This window comes from Chelon labrosus, assembly GCF_963514085.1.
Source record: "Chelon labrosus genome assembly, chromosome: 18".
NCBI lineage: Eukaryota > Metazoa > Chordata > Actinopteri > Mugiliformes > Mugilidae > Chelon > Chelon labrosus.
The window spans coordinates 19,051,787-19,070,951 of NC_140351.1; the positions used below are offsets into that span (position 1 = coordinate 19,051,787).

A 19,165-nucleotide genomic window follows, 5' to 3' on the forward strand; every position below is an offset into this window, starting at 1 on the left:
CATGAGGATATGCAAATTATATTGCATTCAGAATTTACATTATAGCACAACGCTATATAACCCAAGATATTCACAAATAATCACATACCATGGTATTAAGCAATTAATTTATGTTTTATTAGAAACAAGTGTGAGTGACAAGAACACTGTGTTCCCTCCCTCTCTTATGTTCTCCCTTTCTTCTTCTCTTATGTTCTCTCTCTTCTCTCCTGTTCTCTCCCTCATCTTCTCCATGCTCTCCTTTGTCCTGACTCCTGGACTTCCCTTCCTCATCCTACATAAAGAACTCAATGTTGATATTCCTGAACAAGTGCTGAAATATTGGTAAACTTAGAACAAACCGCTACAGCCTTGATTTTGATGAGGGAATATTAATTTCTTTTGTTCTTTTATTTGCTTTTTATTAATTATTTCACATATATTTTGTTGTTCTAATCTGTTCATCCTAGCCTTTATTGTACTATTGTATATTATTATTTGATTCCTCTTATTTAAGATTTTAATAGTTTTATTGCATTTTATTGTCTTCATTTCTATTCTTTTCTAGTTTCTGAGAGCAGCAACATGGATGAGTTGATGTAGGGGATTTTCTACGAGAAGGTTTTAAGCTCCAACAAATAGCTTTAAGTCACGTAAATGAACACCTGGCATTAATGCAAGAATATGTACTACTATAAAGTTGAATTAGTGCGTTTATGGATTGACAGCTTTCTGCTTCCCTCCTGTCACCTAATTACAACTTGACTTGAAAAATAAGTCAATCTTCTGCTGATTTTTCCTTTTTGGCATTCCTAACACAAAGAATAATGATTATGTTGAATAATATCAAAATCAGTGGATGGCTCTAGAAAACTGTCACCATTAACTTTACTGGGCTTGCATTAACTTTGTTTGCCACCTGGCTTGCTTAATATTAGCTGACATGCCACAAAGCAAGACATAGTTTAGTTATTTACTGAGAAAATTCTACATTATTAACTTGTTAAATTACCGTTTCAATCTTCTGCTCTATTCGCAGTCTGAGGCAGTGATTGATGTCAGCTCCGTGTCAGCATGTAACTGTTTACTTTCTCGGGCGGCCGGGACTAGTGGGTTTGGTGAAATGGCTGTGATTGGCTGGATGGCTGTCAATCAATCTAACTTGACCAATGGGTTTTCATGTCTGAGGTGCGCTCCATTTCAGTACGCTGGTACACTGCCATTGCGGGCAAACGGTTTAATACTTTAGGAAAAAGTGTGTGTGTGTCGGGGGGGGGGGGGGGATGAAATCACCTTGTTGAAAAAGTGGGGGTGTTGCAACACCCCCATCCCCCACGGGTGTGACGCCCATGACACCATGTACAAAGTCAGATCCACGCATGAATAAACTCACCAGATTTCCTGTAAATAAAGAGGGGAGGAGCTTACCTGAGCAGGTGATCAAGTTTCATGAGAACAGGAAGGCAACACTGATATCAACTCTGACTTTGTTTTGAATGGACAGAAGGCTGTTGAACGGTTGAATGAGGCAGGGTGAGTGTTAACGCAACATTATAGTCCTTTTTCATGATATTTTGACTTGTCACAGTGAGGAAACCACAGGAGTACCCATGATGGATCAGTTCCTTTAAGCATCCCAAAAAGCCATGACAGGACCTCACCTAAGTGGAAGGCAGCTATCATTAATACACTTGTGTTTTCCTCACTATGACGAATCAAAAAGTTAAATTATCATTTTCCTCTGTATGGATTGGGGAGGGAAGAAGATTCAGAATTGACTTCTGCCAAAACAAAGACATTTGTGGTGTTGGCACTTGACAGACTGGCTTATCCTGATACTTGTGTCCTAATGTCACGCTCAGTGCCGCTTGTTTACCTCTAAAAGAAGAAATGAAAGAAGCAAAGAATGGTGTCTCTTATACCCAGATTAGACTGTACTGTCTTTGTAGATGTACAGCTGAATTCTGTGTGGTGTCTCAGTTCAGCTGTGAGAACAAGCAAACAGCAGGTTAATATTAAGCAGGATTAAAAGATGGTGGAGACTGCAGATCTGGGGAAGAAGTTGTCCCTCAGACTGTTAGTTGTTCTTCTGATAGTCTTTCCCTGATGGCAATGGGACAAACACACTGTAGCCTTGGTGGCTCAGGTCTTTACCAATGCTGTTAGCTCTCTTGTGTGTAGGCAGCTTGAATACACATAATCCAGATCTAGAAGAACAGTTTCCAGTAATTTTGAAAAAAATAACTGAGCATAGATATACACAGACACATTTAGAATTCACTTGTGACGAAGTCACAGAAATGAAAGCGTGTGCAGTGTTTTGTTTGAAGACGAGTTTGTCCTGATTCTTGAGACAGTGTGACTTGTTTACCTCTCTGACTCTATAAGAGCAGGACAAGAAGGGCAGAGCAGAGTCCAGGCTCAACATGTCTGTCTATTAGGAGTCCAGATTTCATCCTCCAGACTTCCTTCAGTGATGTATCTGTACTTTCAGACACAAAGTAAGAGGACTGCTACAAACCTGTAAACTTCCAAACGACTAGTAAGGTATTACGAACAGTAACATTTGCCCATCCAAATAGCTGGGACAGTGTGTTGTGTTAAGGACATGCAGCTGATGTGACTTCCTGGCACAGCTACCGTAATGTCACAAAATACTTTCTTCCTGTCATTTCCAGCACACCAGATAATAATCATACTGTGATATAAGATATCAGTGGTTAAAGGGAACAAGGAAGCAGAGTTACACATATATAACACTGCTTTATGTAACGCTGTGTTACATAAATATAACACTTCTTCCTGGTTTGTGCCTCAGGGCTTTTCTCCTCCACCGTGGCCCTTTAATCACTTTGTCTGCAGAATAGAGAGAGAGCGTTTGCAGGTGATGAGAAATCAAAAAAAGAAACAGGGCTGCGTTCAAGTGCTCCATCATGTGACCATTCCTCGCTTATCTTTTAACACAGGGGTGTCAAACTGATCTGTGAAAGGGCCATGTGGCTGCAGGTTTTCATTCCAACCATGCAGCACCCATGCAGTGGGTGTGGCTGGCAAATTTTTGTTCCAGTCAAGCAAGAGGACACCTGAAATGACTGTGTGAAGGCCATAGACATATATAGATAGACGCGACATTGACTGTGGAGGGACGTGCCTAAAGCGCCGCCATCTTGGTACAGGGCTAGCAGAGGCAGCGGTGCATGAACATACGAAGGAAAGAGGTACTCCTCAATCTCAAAGTAGAATTATTCGCTGAATTTTGGACCGATTTCAAAACGTATTGATCTGTTAAAAACGTCACACATGTAGCTATGATAAAAATATGGTTTTACTACCCAAATACAATTTTTACATAATGTTATCAGCAGACTATGACAGAGGATTGTAAAGAAAAGATGCCGGACTTCAACTGAGCGATTTATGATCACTTTTATTGTGTAGAAACCCCATTCCTCCATAGATGTAATGCACTGTAGGAGCGAGTGGCCCTGTTCCAAGATGGCCGCCCTGTAGGCACGCCGCTCTAGTAGACGGCAGCGCTCAATGTCGCGTCTATCTATATATGTCTATGGTGAAGGCAGTTCAGTTGATTGATTGAGCCAAGTCAGGTGTGCTGCATGGTTGGAATGAAAACCTGCAGCCACATGGCCCTTTCACAGATCATTTTGACACCTGTGTTTTAGATCAAGAGTTACTGTCTATTTCTGTTACTGTCCCATTGAGTCAGACACAATGTATCTGCATATGAAGTGTACGGTATGTACAGTAATGGTACAATGTTCAAATGATTGACAAAAAGCAGCCGCACACTGACTGCTGTCAAATGAAAACTGGAGAAAAGCGTTGTCCTATTCTGTTGCTCACACTGTAAAAAGCCTCTCAGTGGCATTGTCCATATGACTTTATTTTTAAAAGTATATTTACTCCAACAAATTGATTTCTTTTTGTTTTCTTTGTTTTTTGAGTTAACGCTAAGTAAAACGTGTGTATGTTTTCGTAACTTAATATTTTCTATAATAAAATTAATTTCATGGGATTTGACCATCAATTAATTTCACAAAACTCAGTTTAAAAGCTTATGTCAGACGTAGAACGACACGCCCCGCCCACCTGCAACGGAAGAACGAGCCCGGACAGATTCTTCATCTTCTCTGAGTGTAGCTTCGCACGTTTTTCACTGAGCGTGAGGATAAAAAATACTTCACCCACCTCTGGTAAGTAACTATTTGTATTGTTCAAAGTTAGATTTTGTCCGAATTAACATGACTGTATTGCGCTTGTTGCAAAGGCATTACTCTGTTTCCTACATTATGCTAGCTACATTAGCGGCCGCCAACGCCATTTCAAATATACACAACAGTTCGTGACCTTCAACCAGTTAGCTAGCTAGCTAGCTAGCTAGCTACTGTCTATACCTGTGCGCGTTTTATGATAAGCAAGTTATGTATTTGCGCAGTAGTTTATTTCATACAGATGGTGCATAACTTCTTAAAAAACATTATCGTTGCTTAGACTTCCTTACTGTCTGTCTGGCACACACACACATGCTGGTGATGACTGTCACATACCCGATAAACAGTGGCGAATATTACCGTTTATCCACACAATGGCTTCGTGTGGAATGACCCGAAGGGTCCGCATTTAACAGTCATTAGCTTGTGGTGAGCAGTGCAAACTACCACGGCGTCCCGGCACCATAATACAGTCTACAGTATTCTCAGCCAGCAGAGCTCCCTGCACCTTAGCACGTAGCCACATTTCCCGCCTGCAGTAACAGATAAACAGTAGTACTCCTCCAGGTGTCCTAACAAGAAGCTTTGCTATGGATATCCAACAGTATCTGTTGGTCCCACTGTGGTACATTCACACATTTGTCAGTCATTCCAGTTGTTCCACTAACACACCTTTTCACTGAGAGGCCCCATCAGCTGCAAACATGGATTATCGGCACTGATTTGAATATACCAGTTTTACAGCTTAACAAGTGTATGTTCACCATGTACTGTACGCATAATTCATTCATTCATCTTATGTTAATCGTCTGCTTATTCCTGTTAAGGGTCGCAGCTGTCATCGGACGAGAGGCGGGGGTCCACCCTGGACAGGTCTCCAGTCTATCACAGGGCTAACACAGAGAGACACTCACATCTACGGCCAATTTAGAATCACCAGTGAACCTAACCAGCATGTCTTTGGAGGGTGGGAGGAAGCTGGAGAACCTGGAGAGAACCCACGCAGACACAGGGAGAACATGCAGACTACACACAGAAAGGAACCAGTTGGCCCATGGATGAGAACCCGGGACGTTCTCGCTGTGAGGCATCAGTGCTGCTAACCACCTCGCCTCTGTTCCGCCCCTGTACGCATAATTTCATTTTTCTGTGTATTTGTTGATTGAAAATGCCTAACCCAGATTTCTTGATGTGTATTAACTTTGTTGATACGTTTTAAAGCCATTTAAGTTAGATTTTTTTGGAATTTTTGCCTAAAGTTGGGTCCGTGATGAAGGACCTTTGGACACAGCCACGCTATGCATTCATTTAGTTTGCCCATGTTGTTTTAAATGCTCTGCTAATATCTTCTGTGTTCTGCTAATATGAGGTCAGATGTTCATGCTTGTAAATTGTTGCAAAAGTGTTAATGTTAATGTAGAAATGTTTTTATTATGTACTTAAGGTGTTTTCCTAAACAGCACATTATAAGCTCATGTTCTTTTATGCACTGAATATGGATGGACTTGGTTTTTCTACTTACCACTGTTTGGATATGGTAGTGATTTAATAAATGTTCAAAATTGATATCTCTCTTTATTTGTTAAGTGTATGATAATACTAACTAAAACAAAGAAATAATAAATAAAAAAATAATAAAACAGAGTACACAAGTTATTAATTTTTAATTTCATGTTACTTAATTTAATTAAGTTTCATATTCTGATGCTTTTTCATTCATTTTACTCAATTTCTTGCAAATGCTACTTAATATTTTAGCATACAGTGAAATGCATATTATTAGGTTCTACTTACTCAAATTACTAGTTAGTTCGCTAAACTTCGAAAAAGTGGTTGGAAAATGTTGCCTTAATTTTTTTGAGTTAGATCTAAGTGACAGTTTTTACAGTGCAGTTTAACTCTTTGTGGGAGAATGCAGCTCATTATAATGTTAGCTATTTAGCTTTGGTAGCTAACATTACAACAGATGTAACAAGCTAATAAAAACAAACCTTTAAAAAGTCTTACAGGTCACCTTGTGAAATTAGATTTCACTTTTGTGATATGGTAACAAGGTTTGTGGTTTACATAACAGTTCAGAAATCAGCTGACTGGAGAATACAGACTGTAAACTCACCGTTCCTGATTTACCTCTCAGACTGGTGGAAGTCCAGAAGATGAAGGAAGAAAAGGACAGAGTAGAGTCTCCAGTATCCAGCTGTCTTTCCATGAAGAGTGACGGGCCCAGGTTTGACCCTCCAGTCTTCAGTGGACCTGGACCCTCAGACATAAAGTAAGTGAACTACAAATTTCACTTTAGTCAATTCCAGTACATTTTCTGTCCACTGGGTGATTCATTTTATTAAAATGCATTTTCTAAACTAAATCAATTTTCTTTTTTTTGATACATATAAATATAATTAGTCCTGTCTTCCTCTTAGAATCTCTGACAGCTGTCAGTCAAATCTTTCTAATCTCAAAGGACTGTTACAAACATGAAACAGTCTTTGCAGTAGCAGATGTCTGTGTATTAACAGATGCTTAAATTACTTTTATGACAGGAGTTACCAGCAATTGATGAGAATAAAACTACATTTGTTTTTGCAGAGGTCGGTACCACAGACCTCAGAGAGATGAATCTCCAGTATCCAGCTGCCTGTCTATGAAGAGTGATGGGTCCAGGTTTGAACCTCCACTCTTCAGAAATGAACCTGGACCCTCAGTCACAAAGTAAGAGATCTTCTATGAACTTATTAATATGACTCTTTTTGAATCACTTCAGCCAGTTTCAGTACAGTTTTTGTCCCTGGTGGTTGATTAATTTGACTAAAATATATTTGCTGAAATACATTAAAGAGGTTTTTGTAACACAAAATAATTCACTTCAATTCAATTCAAATTTATTCATATAGTGTCAATAACTGTACAAACTATCTCAAGATGCTTTATAAAACCTGGTTTGAAACCCATTCTGAAACCCAGAGCAAGCACTAAGACAATGGTGGCAAGGAAAAACTCTTTTAACAGGAAGAAACCTTGTGTAGAACCCAGCTCATATGGAGGGACCCATCTGATTGAGGCAAGCCGTGTAGAGACAAGAAAAGAGATGGGAAAGGAGAAACAAGATAAACATCCATCTGTCATAGATACATACATCTGACTAAAGCATACATGTAGAATCTAATCATGATACAAATACAAGATATAGCTGATGATGTTACATGACAGTTTGATAATGAATATAAATAAAGCTTTTACTGGCAGCAGCTGTTCTACTACAGGGGAATTAGCTGCTATAATTGTTGAATATAAAATAAGCAGGTTGGAGAATTGTTCATTGAGGTTGGAGTGGAGGGGAGGGAAAGGGAGATGGAGACAGGGACACAGAACTGTTAACATGCTATACAGTAGTAGCACACACATGCATGAGTAGTAAAAGAGAAGAAATTATTAAGAAATTAGAGGATAGGAGCTTGGTGTGAGAGAGAAGAGAGCAGAGGACAGGTGCTCAGTGCATCATCCCCCAGCATCCTAGGCATATAGCAGCACAACTAAGGGATGGTTTAGTCCAGCCCTAACTGTATGCTTTATCAAAAAGGAAAGTCTTAAGCGTAATCTTAAAAGTAGAGAGGGAGTCTGCCTCCCTAACCCAGTCTAGAATAATTAGTCCTGTTTTTCTCTTAAAATCTCTTACAGCTGTCAGTCACCTAGAGAAACTCTAATCTAATCTCTGTAGGTCTGTTACAAACATGAACCATCTTATTATCTAGCTGTATTATATGTATTAACAGCTACTTAAATGTATTTTATTACAGAAGTTATCAGTGATATATGAGAATAAATACATATATTTGTTTTTGCAGAGGTCAGTACCACAAACCTCAGAGAGCAGAGTCTCCAGTATCCAGCTGTCTGTCCATGAAGAGTGACGAGTCCATGTTTCAACCTCCAGGCTTCAGTGATAAACCTGGACCCTCAGACACAAAGTAAGTCAACTGCTACAAATTTTGATTCACTTTAGTTAGTTCCAGTATATTTTCTGTTCCCTGACTGATTCATTTTACTAAAAGGTATTTTCTAAACTAAATCTACATGACACAAATAAATATAATAACAGCAGTCTTCCTCTTAGCATCTCTGACAGCTGTCAGTCACCTAGAGAAGCAATCTAATCTCAGATGACTGTTACAAACATGAAACCATCTTATTATTTGCAGTAGCATATGTCTGTGAATTAACAGTTGCTTTTATGACAGGAGTTGTCAGTGAATGATGAGAATAAAAATACATTTCTTGGTACCACAGACCTCAGAGAGCTGAATCTCCAGTATCCAGCTGTCTGTCTATGAAGAGTGACGAGTCCAGGTTTGAACCTCCACTCTTCAGTAATGAACCTGAACCCTCAGTCACAAAGTAAGAGATCTTCTATGAACTCATTAATATGACTCTTTTTGAATCACTTCAACCAGTTTCAGTACATCTGTTGTCCCTGGTGGTTAATTAATTTGACTAAAATATATTTGCTAAAATACATTAAAGAGGTTTTTGCAACACAGATAGAATAATTCACTTCAATTCATAGGTATAATATGCAGGTTGGAGAATTGTTCATTGAGGTTGGAGTGGAGGGGATTGAAAGGGAGATGGAGACAGGGACACAGAACTGTTAACATGCTATACAGTAGTAGCACACACATGCATGAGTAGTAAAAGAGAAGAAATTAGAGGATAGGAGCTTGGTGTGAGAGAGAAGAGAGTAGAGGACAGGTGCTCAGTGTATCATCCCCCAGCAGCCTAGGCCTAAAGCAACATAACTAAGTCCAGCCCTAACTGTATGCTTTATCAAAAAGGAAAGTCTTCTATGAGCTCATTAATGACTCCTTTTGAATCAGAATTTCAGTTTTGTTGAAGGACTGATACAAACCAGTCTGGTTCCTTTCTGAGCAGAGTTTGCATGTTCTTCCTGTGCGTGCGTGGGGTTTCTGTGGGTCCTCAGGTTTCCTCCCACATTCCAAAGACATGCATGTTATGTTAACATAACATGCATGAGTCTTTTACTCTTAACTTTTACATCCTGACATGAAAGAGTTCTTCATTTTCCAGTTTCTGTTTTTATAACGGTTGAGTCCGGTTGAGTCCGGTTGAGTGAACGCTGGCGTGTTTAGCTGCCGCTGCTCTCCGGCTCTTTTTCCATTTAAATGTTATCTGGACTCTTTTCGTCCTGTGGAATTGTTGGACTCTATTCGTCCCTCGCTCATCATGCGGATCTACCTGACTGTGAGGCTTGTGCTCCTCTGGATTATCCTGTCCATCGTATTGAATCCATCGTCTGCCTTGCTCCAATACACCGCTGCTGAGCTCCTCCAGCTTCGGTTCCATCCACCTGTTGATCCGCCACCGATGCGCTTCTGCCCGGACATCGCTCGCCCACCGTATCGGAAATACACACACCGTGGTTCCCGACGAAGCTACCACATCGATGACTCTACCGCCATCAACTCCATCTGGTCCGCGACCCGCCATCAGCCGAGTAACTCTGGCCGCAAAGTGGACCGCAGTGTGTTAGCTCGCTTACCCAGAGCGGCGGCTAACGTTGGCTCATCCAAAGAGCATAGCGACATCAAAGTGGGATTACTTAACATCCGTTCCCTAACAGGCAAAGGACATCTGCTGCAGGACCTTCTCCTTGACCGCAAGTACGACTTTTTATGTCTAACTGAGACGTGGCAACAACCTAATGACTTTTCCCAGCTCAATGAAGCTATACCATCTGGGTTTGTTTACACCTGTCAGCCCCGTCTCACCGGGAGAGGAGGAGGTCTCGCGATAATCTATCGCGATGCCTGGAAGATCTCGTCCGTCACGGTGCCTACATATTCATCTTTTGAATCTGTGGCTCTTCAACTGAATGGTCCAACTCCAACTATTTTAGTCACTGTCTATCGACCACCTAAGCCAAATAAGGATTTCATTAATGACTTTTCTGCTCTTCTCACTCATCTCACCTCACTCTCCTCCAATATAATTATTCTCGGTGATTTTAATATCCATATGGACAATTTCAGTCAAGCCCTCTCCAAGGATTTTACTTCCTGCCTGGATAGTTTTGACCTAAAACAATATATTAACTTCCCTACCCACTCTAAAGGCCATATTTTAGATCTTGTTTGCTGCTCTGGCATTACTCCTATTAACTGCTCAGCTGATGACCTTCCCATCTCAGACCACATGTTAATATCATTTCATGCTAGCTTAACTCTGTCCAAAGTTAAGCAGTCGCGGCTAATTTCTTTCCGCAACATCAAAAATATTAATTTAGCAGCTCTCACCACAGGCATTAACAGCCTCCCGAGTCTCAGTTGTTCATCCACTCCTGATCAACTGGTTACTCACTACAACGAAGGCCTCCATTCCCTGTTGAATTCACTTGCTCCTGTTAAAACTCGGAGTGTGTCATTCACCAACTCTGCTCCATGGTTCACACCCCATCTACGACAGCTCAAAGCCAAGGGACGTCAACTGGAGCGGCTCTTCAAAAAAACCAGACTCTCTGTTCACAAACAAATGTACCACACCCACATCCTTCTCTACAAAGACACCCTCTCCTCAGCTAAATCACAATATTATGCAGGTCTAATCAGTGCAGGTGATGGGAATACTCGAGCCCTGTTCTCAGTGCTCAATAACACACTACGACCCCCGACCTCACTTCCTCCACAGTTTTACTCCTCTGATCACTGCAATTCCCTAATGTCATTTTTCAATGGAAAAATACATGGGATTCACCAGCAACTGTCCCCTCAAACTCCCTGCACTCCATCCTCTCTGGTTGTCGACGTGCCCTTCTCTCAAGTATTCTCTAGCTTCCAACTGCCCTCTGCTGCTGACATTTCGGACCTCATTCGGAAATCTAAAACATCTACATGTCAGCTTGACCCCCTGCCTACTCCCCTAGTCACTGCCTGTCTACCGTCCTTGTTACCCATGATAACTGCCATCATTCACTCCTCCCTCACCACTGGTTCTGTACCATCCACTCTTAAATCTGCTGCTGTTACACCTATAGTCAAGAAACCTGGTTCAGACCCCAGTGACTTCAATAACCTACGCCCGATCTCTAACCTACCATTTCTCTCTAAGATTCTGGAAAAAGCAGTGGCTTCACAGATACACACACATCTTCATAACAATAACCTTTATGAACAGTTCCAGTCTGGTTTCCGTCCACGACACAGCACAGAAACAGCCTTCCTCAAAATCACTAATGACCTCCTGATGGCAGCTGACTCCGGACTATTATCCATCCTCATCCTTCTCGATCTGAGTGCAGCCTTCGACACCATCTCCCACACCACCCTCATTGACAGATTAGTATCTATTGGCATCTCTGACACACCCCTGGACTGGTTTAAATCTTATCTCTCTGGCCGCACTCAGTTCATCCAGTTGAAAACATTCACATCCCAACCATCTCCCCTCTCCTCTGGTGTTCCCCAAGGCTCTGTACTAGGCCCTATTCTGTTTATCATCTATCTCCTCCCCCTTGGTCAGATCCTCCGTAAATTCAACATCCACTTCCACTGTTATGCGGACGACACCCAGCTCTACCTCTCTTCAAAACCCACCTCCACATTCCCGCCCTCCTCCCTCTGTGACTGTTTACAAGAAATTAAAACCTGGTTCTCTTCCAATTTCCTGAAACTCAACAGTGATAAAACAGAGGTTCTCCTCATTGGTTCCAAGTCCACTCTCACTAAAACTCCAAGTTTCACCATCCCCATTGATAACTCCTCTGTTTGCCCCTCCCCGCAGGTTAAGAGTTTGGGTGTCGTCCTTGATGGTACTCTTTCATTCCAAAGCCACATCAATAACATTACTCGGTCAGCGTATTACCATCTACGCAACATCAACCGTCTCCGCCCATCCCTCACTCCCAACTCCACTGCCATCCTAGTCCACACCCTGGTCACATCTCGGCTGGACTATTGCAACTCCCTTCTCTTTGGTCTTCCCCACAAGTACATCCATAAACTCCAATTGGTTCAGAATTCTGCTGCCCGCATCATCACCAGGATCCCATCCATCAATCACATCACACCTGTTCTGCAACAGCTTCACTGGCTTCCGGTCAAATTTCGTGTGGACTTCAAGATTCTGCTCCACACCTTCAAGGCCATTCATAACCTCGCTCCCCCATACATATCTGACCTTCTCCACATCAACACTCCTTCCCGGACACTCAGATCTGCCTCATCTATCAGCCTCATTGTGCCTCCTGCCCGTCTGACCACCATGGGGGCCAGAGCCTTCAGCCGCTCTGCCCCCGGTCTCTGGAATTCTCTCCCACCAAGCATCAGGAACATTGACACACTCTCCACCTTCAAATCACATCTGAAAACCCACCTTTTTAAACAGGCGTACTCCCTTTAACATTCTTTTAGTGATTTAGTATTTTATTATTTTATCTGTTGTTGTTATTGTTTGTTGCTGTAAGGTGTCCTTGAGTGCCATGAAAGGCGCCCCAAATAAAATGTATTATTATTATTATTATTATTATGTTAATTGGTGATTCTAAATTTACCATTGGTATGCATGTGAGTTTGACTGGTTGTGACTCTCAGTGTGTTTCCCTGTGATAGAATGGTGACCAGTAACCATGTAGCCCTCCTCAACTGTAGTTTATGTATTTAGAACTACATAAATAACTTGGAGTGGCTGCAGTTTAGTAAGTAGAGCGTGTTGTCCACAAACCAGAGGGTTCACAGTTGGCACTGGTCCATGAATGTGTGTGTGCTTAAGTGAATGAGTGGGTGACATTGTGAATGTAAAGCACTTTGAGTACCATTACGTAGAAAAGTGCGTTATATTGTATATACAAATCCAAGCCATTTACCATTTTTACTTTTATTACAGAATTTGTCAGGGTTTTACTAATAAATAAATCTGTTGACAGAGAGAGGAAGAGGAGTCATATTTCTGTGGAGCTGTCCTGCTGTGCTTTGTGTCGGGATGTCCTGAAGAATTCAGTCTCTACCAGCTGTGGACACTCGTTCCGCAGACAGTGCATCACCTCAGACTGGGATCAATTTGCTTCATCAGGAGACTCCTCCTGTCCCCAATGTCTAGAAACATCCAGAATAAGTAAGACTGTACATTGTCATTGCCAAGTTTATTGTACAAATTTTACATTTTTCTTTTTTCTCAACAGATGTTGGTCTGCAGGAGATTTTACATGAGCATAAGATCAGTCTTAGGAGGAGATGCGAACGTGTGACTGAAGGAACTGATGTATCAGGAAGTGGAGCCCTCCTCAACACGATCTACACTGAGCTCTACATCACAGAGGGACAGAGTGAAGAGGCCAATTCCGAACATGAGGTGAAGCAGCTTGATATAGCTTCCAGGATGAAGTCCCTCCATGACACTCCAATCAAGTGTCACGACATTTTTAAAGCCTTACCTGACCAACAGAGACACATCAGAGTGGTTCTGACTAACGGCGTCGCTGGTGTTGGAAAAACCTTCTCAGTGCAGAAGTTCACTTTGGACTGGGCAGAGGGTTTGGAAAACCAAGATGTCAGTGTGGTGATTGTGGTTTCATTCAGGGAGCTGAATTTGATCAAAGATGAGCAGTACAGTCTCCTGAGGCTGCTTCATGTTTTCCATCCAACATTACAGAAGGTCACAGCAGAGAAGCTGGCTGTCTGTAAACTTCTGTTCATCTTTGACGGCCTGGATGAAAGCAGACTTCCACTGGACTTCAACAACAATGAAGTTGTGTCTGATGTCACACAGAAGGCGTCAGTCAATGTTCTGCTGACAAACCTCATCAAGGGGAAACTGCTTCCCTCAGCTCTTGTCTGGATAACTTCCAGACCTGCAGCAGCCAATCAGATTCCTCCTACATGTGTTGACAGGTTAACAGAAGTACAAGGCTTTACTGACATCCAGAAGGAGGAGTACTTTGGGAGGAGGTTTAGTGATAAAGAGCTGTCCATCAGAATCATCTCCCATATCAAGACCTCCAGGTTTCTCCACATCTTGTGTAAAATCCCAGTCTTCTGCTGGATCACTGCTACAGTTCTGGAGCACATGTTGACTAAAGAGCAGAGGGGAGAGCTGCCCAAGACCCTGACTGACATGTACTCACACTTCCTGGTTGTTCAGACAAGGAGGAAGAAGAACAAGTACAACAAAGGACATGAGACAAGTCCACAGGAGCTGATGGAGGCTGACAGGGATGTTCTTCTGAAGCTGGGGAGGCTGGCGTTTGAACATCTGGAGAAAGGAAACATCATGTTCTACCAAGAAGACCTGGAGCGCTGTGGTCTTGATGTGACAGAGGCCTTAGTGTACTCAGGAGTTTGTACAGAGGTCTTCAAAAGAGAGAGTGTGATCTTCCAGGAAACAGTCTACTGCTTTGTTCATCTGAGTATTCAGGAGTTTCTGGCTGCAGTCTACATGTTCCACTGTTACACCAACAGGAAAACCGAGGTGATGGAGGACTTCCTTAAAGACTTGCAGCGTCCTACTAAAACTTTGGATGACTTCCTGCTTACAGTCATGTTGAAATCCCTGCAGAGTAGAAATGGTCACCTGGACCTGTTTGTTCGTTTCCTTCATGGCCTCTCTCTGGAGTCCAACCAGAGACTCTTAGGGGGCCTTCTGGGTCAGACGGACTGCAGTCCAAAAACCATCCAGAGAGCCATCAACAACCTGAAGGATATGGACACATCTAAGTTCTGTCCTGACAGAAGCATCAACACCTTTCACTGTCTGATGGAGATGAGCGACCTCTCAGCACATCACGAGATCCAAGAGTTCCTGAAGTCAAAGGACAGATCAGAGAAGGAACTCTCTGAGATCCACTGCTCAGCTCTGGCCTACATGCTGCAGATATCAGAGGAGGTTCTGGATGAGTTGGACCTGAAAGAGTACAACACGTCAAAGGAGGGACGACGGAGGCTGTGCCCAGCTGTGAGCAACTGTAGAAAGGCCCGGTGAGTCCTGATGTGATCATTAATATAATCAATCAGTGTAGATAAATAGTCTAGTTCTTAAAATATAGACAGTATTAAATAATCTAGAAAGAGACTTTTAGGGGAGCCCAGTTCCATCACAATGTTGTATGTACAGTGCCTTGTAATTAATACTTAGCTTCAAGATTCTTTATTGTCAAATACTCAAAAACGCAGCATCATTACCAGTAATGGTAACTTAGTTACTGTAATACAACAATAATACCAAGTATTACATTTTAGAAACATGGGTTTACACAGTGTCAAACATCTTGAAACCTGCTGCTGGGTTTTATCATCAACATGCTCTCTTTTTTTGTTCATCGGGTTATGAAGTCACTTTGTTTCATATGTATTCACAGACTTTCTGAATGTGGACTCACAGAGGCTCACTGTGAAGTTGTGGCCTCAGCTCTGAAGTCCAACCCCTCCCATCTGAGAGAGTTGGACATGAGTCGAAACAACCTGCAGGATACAGGAGTGACGCTCTTTGCTGGACTGGGGAGTCCAAACTGTAGACTGGAGACTTTGAGGTCAGTTCATTGACTGGAGCTGTCGTAGGATTTCTTTATTTCTGTGCTAGAGTAAGAGAGACTAATGATAATGATCAACAGTAACAGAAGGACAAAGCCCGCTCCTCATTTTAACAGACATGTTACCGATTCGATTTTTATTTATATCTCTTGTTATTTATTCAGACTGCAGGGCTGCAGTTTGTCAGATGTCAGCTGTGATTCTCTGGTCTCAGCTCTGAAATCCAACCCCTCCCATCTGAGAGAGCTGGACTTGAGTCTGAACAACCTGCAGGATTCTGGAGTTAAGCAGCTGTGTGGTTTTCTGGAGAGTCCACTCTGTAGACTGGAGACTCTGAGGTCAGTTCACTGACTGTCTACTATTGTAGATCTGATATGTTTAATTACCAACTCAACCTAAATCATGTAAAACTGAACTTTTATGCAAGTGTTATATTTCCTTTTGTTCAAGATGAGTGTTTCTAATAGAAACTGTAGAAAATGTCCAATGTTAGTTCTCAGTAACACTTAAATGCAGTTCCATCTAAGCCTGAACATATCTAATTAAATTATTAACCACAATTTCCACATCTTTTATTCTTCATTCAGATTGAGTCAATGCAGGTTGTCAAGGATCAGCTGTGATTATCTGGTCTCAGCTCTGAGGTCCAACCCCTCCCATCTGAGAGAACTGGACCTCAGTTCCAACAATCTGCAGGATTCAGATGTGAAGCAGCTGTTTGATCTTGTGGAGAGTCCACTCTGTAGACTGGATACTCTGAGGTCAGTAGAAGGTTGCAGTCAGCCCATGCTGCTTTCAGCAGTATTGTCAAAGCAAAGATGCAATGTACTTCCTGAGCACCTTTCTATAAACCTGCTTTCATCAGTGAGGCCATGAGAAGAGAATGGAGACAGGCTTCAGGACTGGACAGAACCACAGAAAGAGACAAAAGTCAGACAATCAGATCAGCCAGAAGCTTGTTGTGATCATGTGTTCAGAAAATAAATCTGGATTCCAGCTGACAGCCTTACAAGATGTACAGAGACAGTGGTGGTCATTCCTCAAACTGTCCTACCATCACATCTGACTGTTTGTTCTCTCATTTCAACACTGAACAACTGATCACAGCTCTGAGATCAGTCTGACTGATGCCTGCACATCACAGAACCATCATTACATTTAGTAACCATGAGCAGAGTCATCACATTTGTATTTCTGTCCTTGTGATATATTCAGTGACAGCCTCCATGTTTATTAGTCAGCTGATATTTCAGGAACAGATGAGATGTTCATCAACACACACAGACTCCTGTGTTTGCACAGTAATGAAGCGTTCAAGACTCTCAGTAGTTTATTTCCACTGTGGACTGGAGTGAAATCTGCAGAGGAAACAGACTTGATGCTAAAAGTCTCTGCAGGTCTGTGTGTATTCACTCCAACACGTTAACAGCTGCTCCACTGCTGCACTGAACCGGTGTCCCTGCTGCTCTTTATACTGGTGTGCTGCATCACTGACTGACAGCTGATGAAGGGAGTCTCTGGAAACACTCTTTCTCCTCTCTTCTTTCTTCTTCTCTCTCCAGATGAGAGTCATGACGGGGAACAGGATGACGTTTTTGCTGAGAGAAGATGAGCTGTGTCCTGATGATACAGAGAAGCTGAAGTAGCAGCAGCAGCTTGTGTGTAGAGAGACTGTTACTGCAGAAAAATGATGCACAATAAGCTGCGTGTTCAGAACAAAGTGAGCAGGTCAATCAAAAACATTAGTTGAAACACAAAGCAGTCACACTTGTAGACACACTGACACTATAGGAGCTTCTGTTCAGTTCCAGTGAATGTGTGTATGTGCTGGATGCTTGAATAGAAGCGTGTAGGAGCCATTAATGCATTTTATGTTTCTGTTAGTAGTAAGGTTGAGGGATATTGTTTGGGTTTTTGTGTTTATCAGGATATCGTTTATGTGATTATATTTATTAGGGGACTAGCGAATCACATGGTTATGGGCAGGTAAATTGGTTGATATTTACCTGTTGATTTTTTGTTAGAGAGATAGAGAGAGAGAGAGAGCAGGTGGGTCCCGTATCTTTTGTTGACCGCTAATTTTCTTTGATCACTGTGACTATTTTTGGTTATATTAGAGCACATTATCATGAGTTGATTATCTTTTGTTTGTTAAACGCAAGAAGATGGGCCCTATTGTCTGACGCGCTACAAAAGAATCCACCGAGACTTCAAACCTAAATTTAGTTTGGCTGGTTGGTTGGGGTCAGATGGGATTTAATTATTTGTAGGAGATATTTCACCTTCAACTTCTGTACATCTGTTATATGACAATAAAATAAAATGAGAATCAAAAACGTGTGTTGATGATGAAGACCAACTTCTTCAGAGTCAAGTAAACCATCACAGAAATCATGATTCCATCATTTGATTTTCAGTTTTTTCCTCAAAACAATATACAAGGAATGTATTCAACAGTCTAGGTAGCACAACTTTTTACCTCTTCTAATTGTAATTTCCGGTATCAGACTGCTGCTGATAAGACCAGAACGCCTACAGCCACTCCAAAATGGATAACTCCAATGACTGAATTCTCTGAAAAAGAAATAAAGTTAATTGGTGGACCAGGTGAGTTTAGGTTCAGGGTAGATCCAGTTAGCGCTGCAGGTGATTGTGTTTCCTACCTGATCAGTGTTGACTTAATGGACTGCAACTGGAAAGAAACAGCTGAGATTTAAACTGATAACAGTTTGTCAGTTATTGGAGAGGAGAAACTACAGACACCAGTCAACTACAAATGCAGCAACTGTTAATATTAGACTACGTAAAAAACAAGTGTACATTAAATACTTCATCTTCTGTAACCGCTTATTCCTGCGAAGGGTTGCTGGGGGTGCTGGAGCCTGTCCCAGCTGTTATCGGACGAGAGGCAGGGTACTCCCTGGACAAGTCTCCAGCCTATCACAGGGCTAACACAGAGAGACAGACAACCATTCACACTCACATGCACACCTACGGCCAATTTAGAATCACCAATTAACCTAATGAGCATGTCTTTGGATGGTGGGAGGAAGCCGGAGTACCCGCAGAGAACCCATGCATACACAGGGAGAACATGCAAACACCACACAGAAAGAATGAACTCGAACCCGGGACCTTCTTACTGCACTTCTCTAAAGAGCTGTGTGGGAAAACAGGAAGAGAAAATAGTCTATACTCAGCTGATCAACCACAACACAGTCAGGGTTTTATGATCTGACTCATTGCATGTTGAAACAAAACTTAGTCAGCACCAATACACTCACTGTAATAAGCCAGATTAGTTAGAAACATGTCTAATGTTAACATTCAGCTGGCTGCAGTGATGGAAAGTAACTAAATTAATTTACTCAGGTACTAGATTGAAGTACATTTTGAAGTACTGGTCCTTTACTTGAGTAATTTCAT

At 41.9% G+C, this 19,165-nt stretch overlaps 1 protein-coding gene across 1 annotated transcript; it reads left to right on the forward strand.

The window, feature by feature from the left end:
* Positions 1-1,423: 1,423 nt before the first annotated feature.
* Positions 1,424-18,773, forward strand: LOC311503250 (NLR family CARD domain-containing protein 3-like). The gene is made up of 10 exons (XM_084565877.1): positions 1,424-1,512; positions 6,346-6,480; positions 6,795-6,917; positions 8,051-8,173; positions 8,493-8,600; positions 13,141-13,328; positions 13,396-15,187; positions 15,568-15,738; positions 15,904-16,077; positions 16,327-18,773. Exons 2-10 carry the CDS (start codon positions 6,365-6,367, stop codon positions 16,613-16,615), a joined length of 3,084 nt encoding a protein of 1,027 aa, XP_084422003.1. The 5' UTR covers positions 1,424-1,512; positions 6,346-6,364; the 3' UTR covers positions 16,616-18,773.
* Positions 18,774-19,165: the final 392 nt, after the last annotated feature.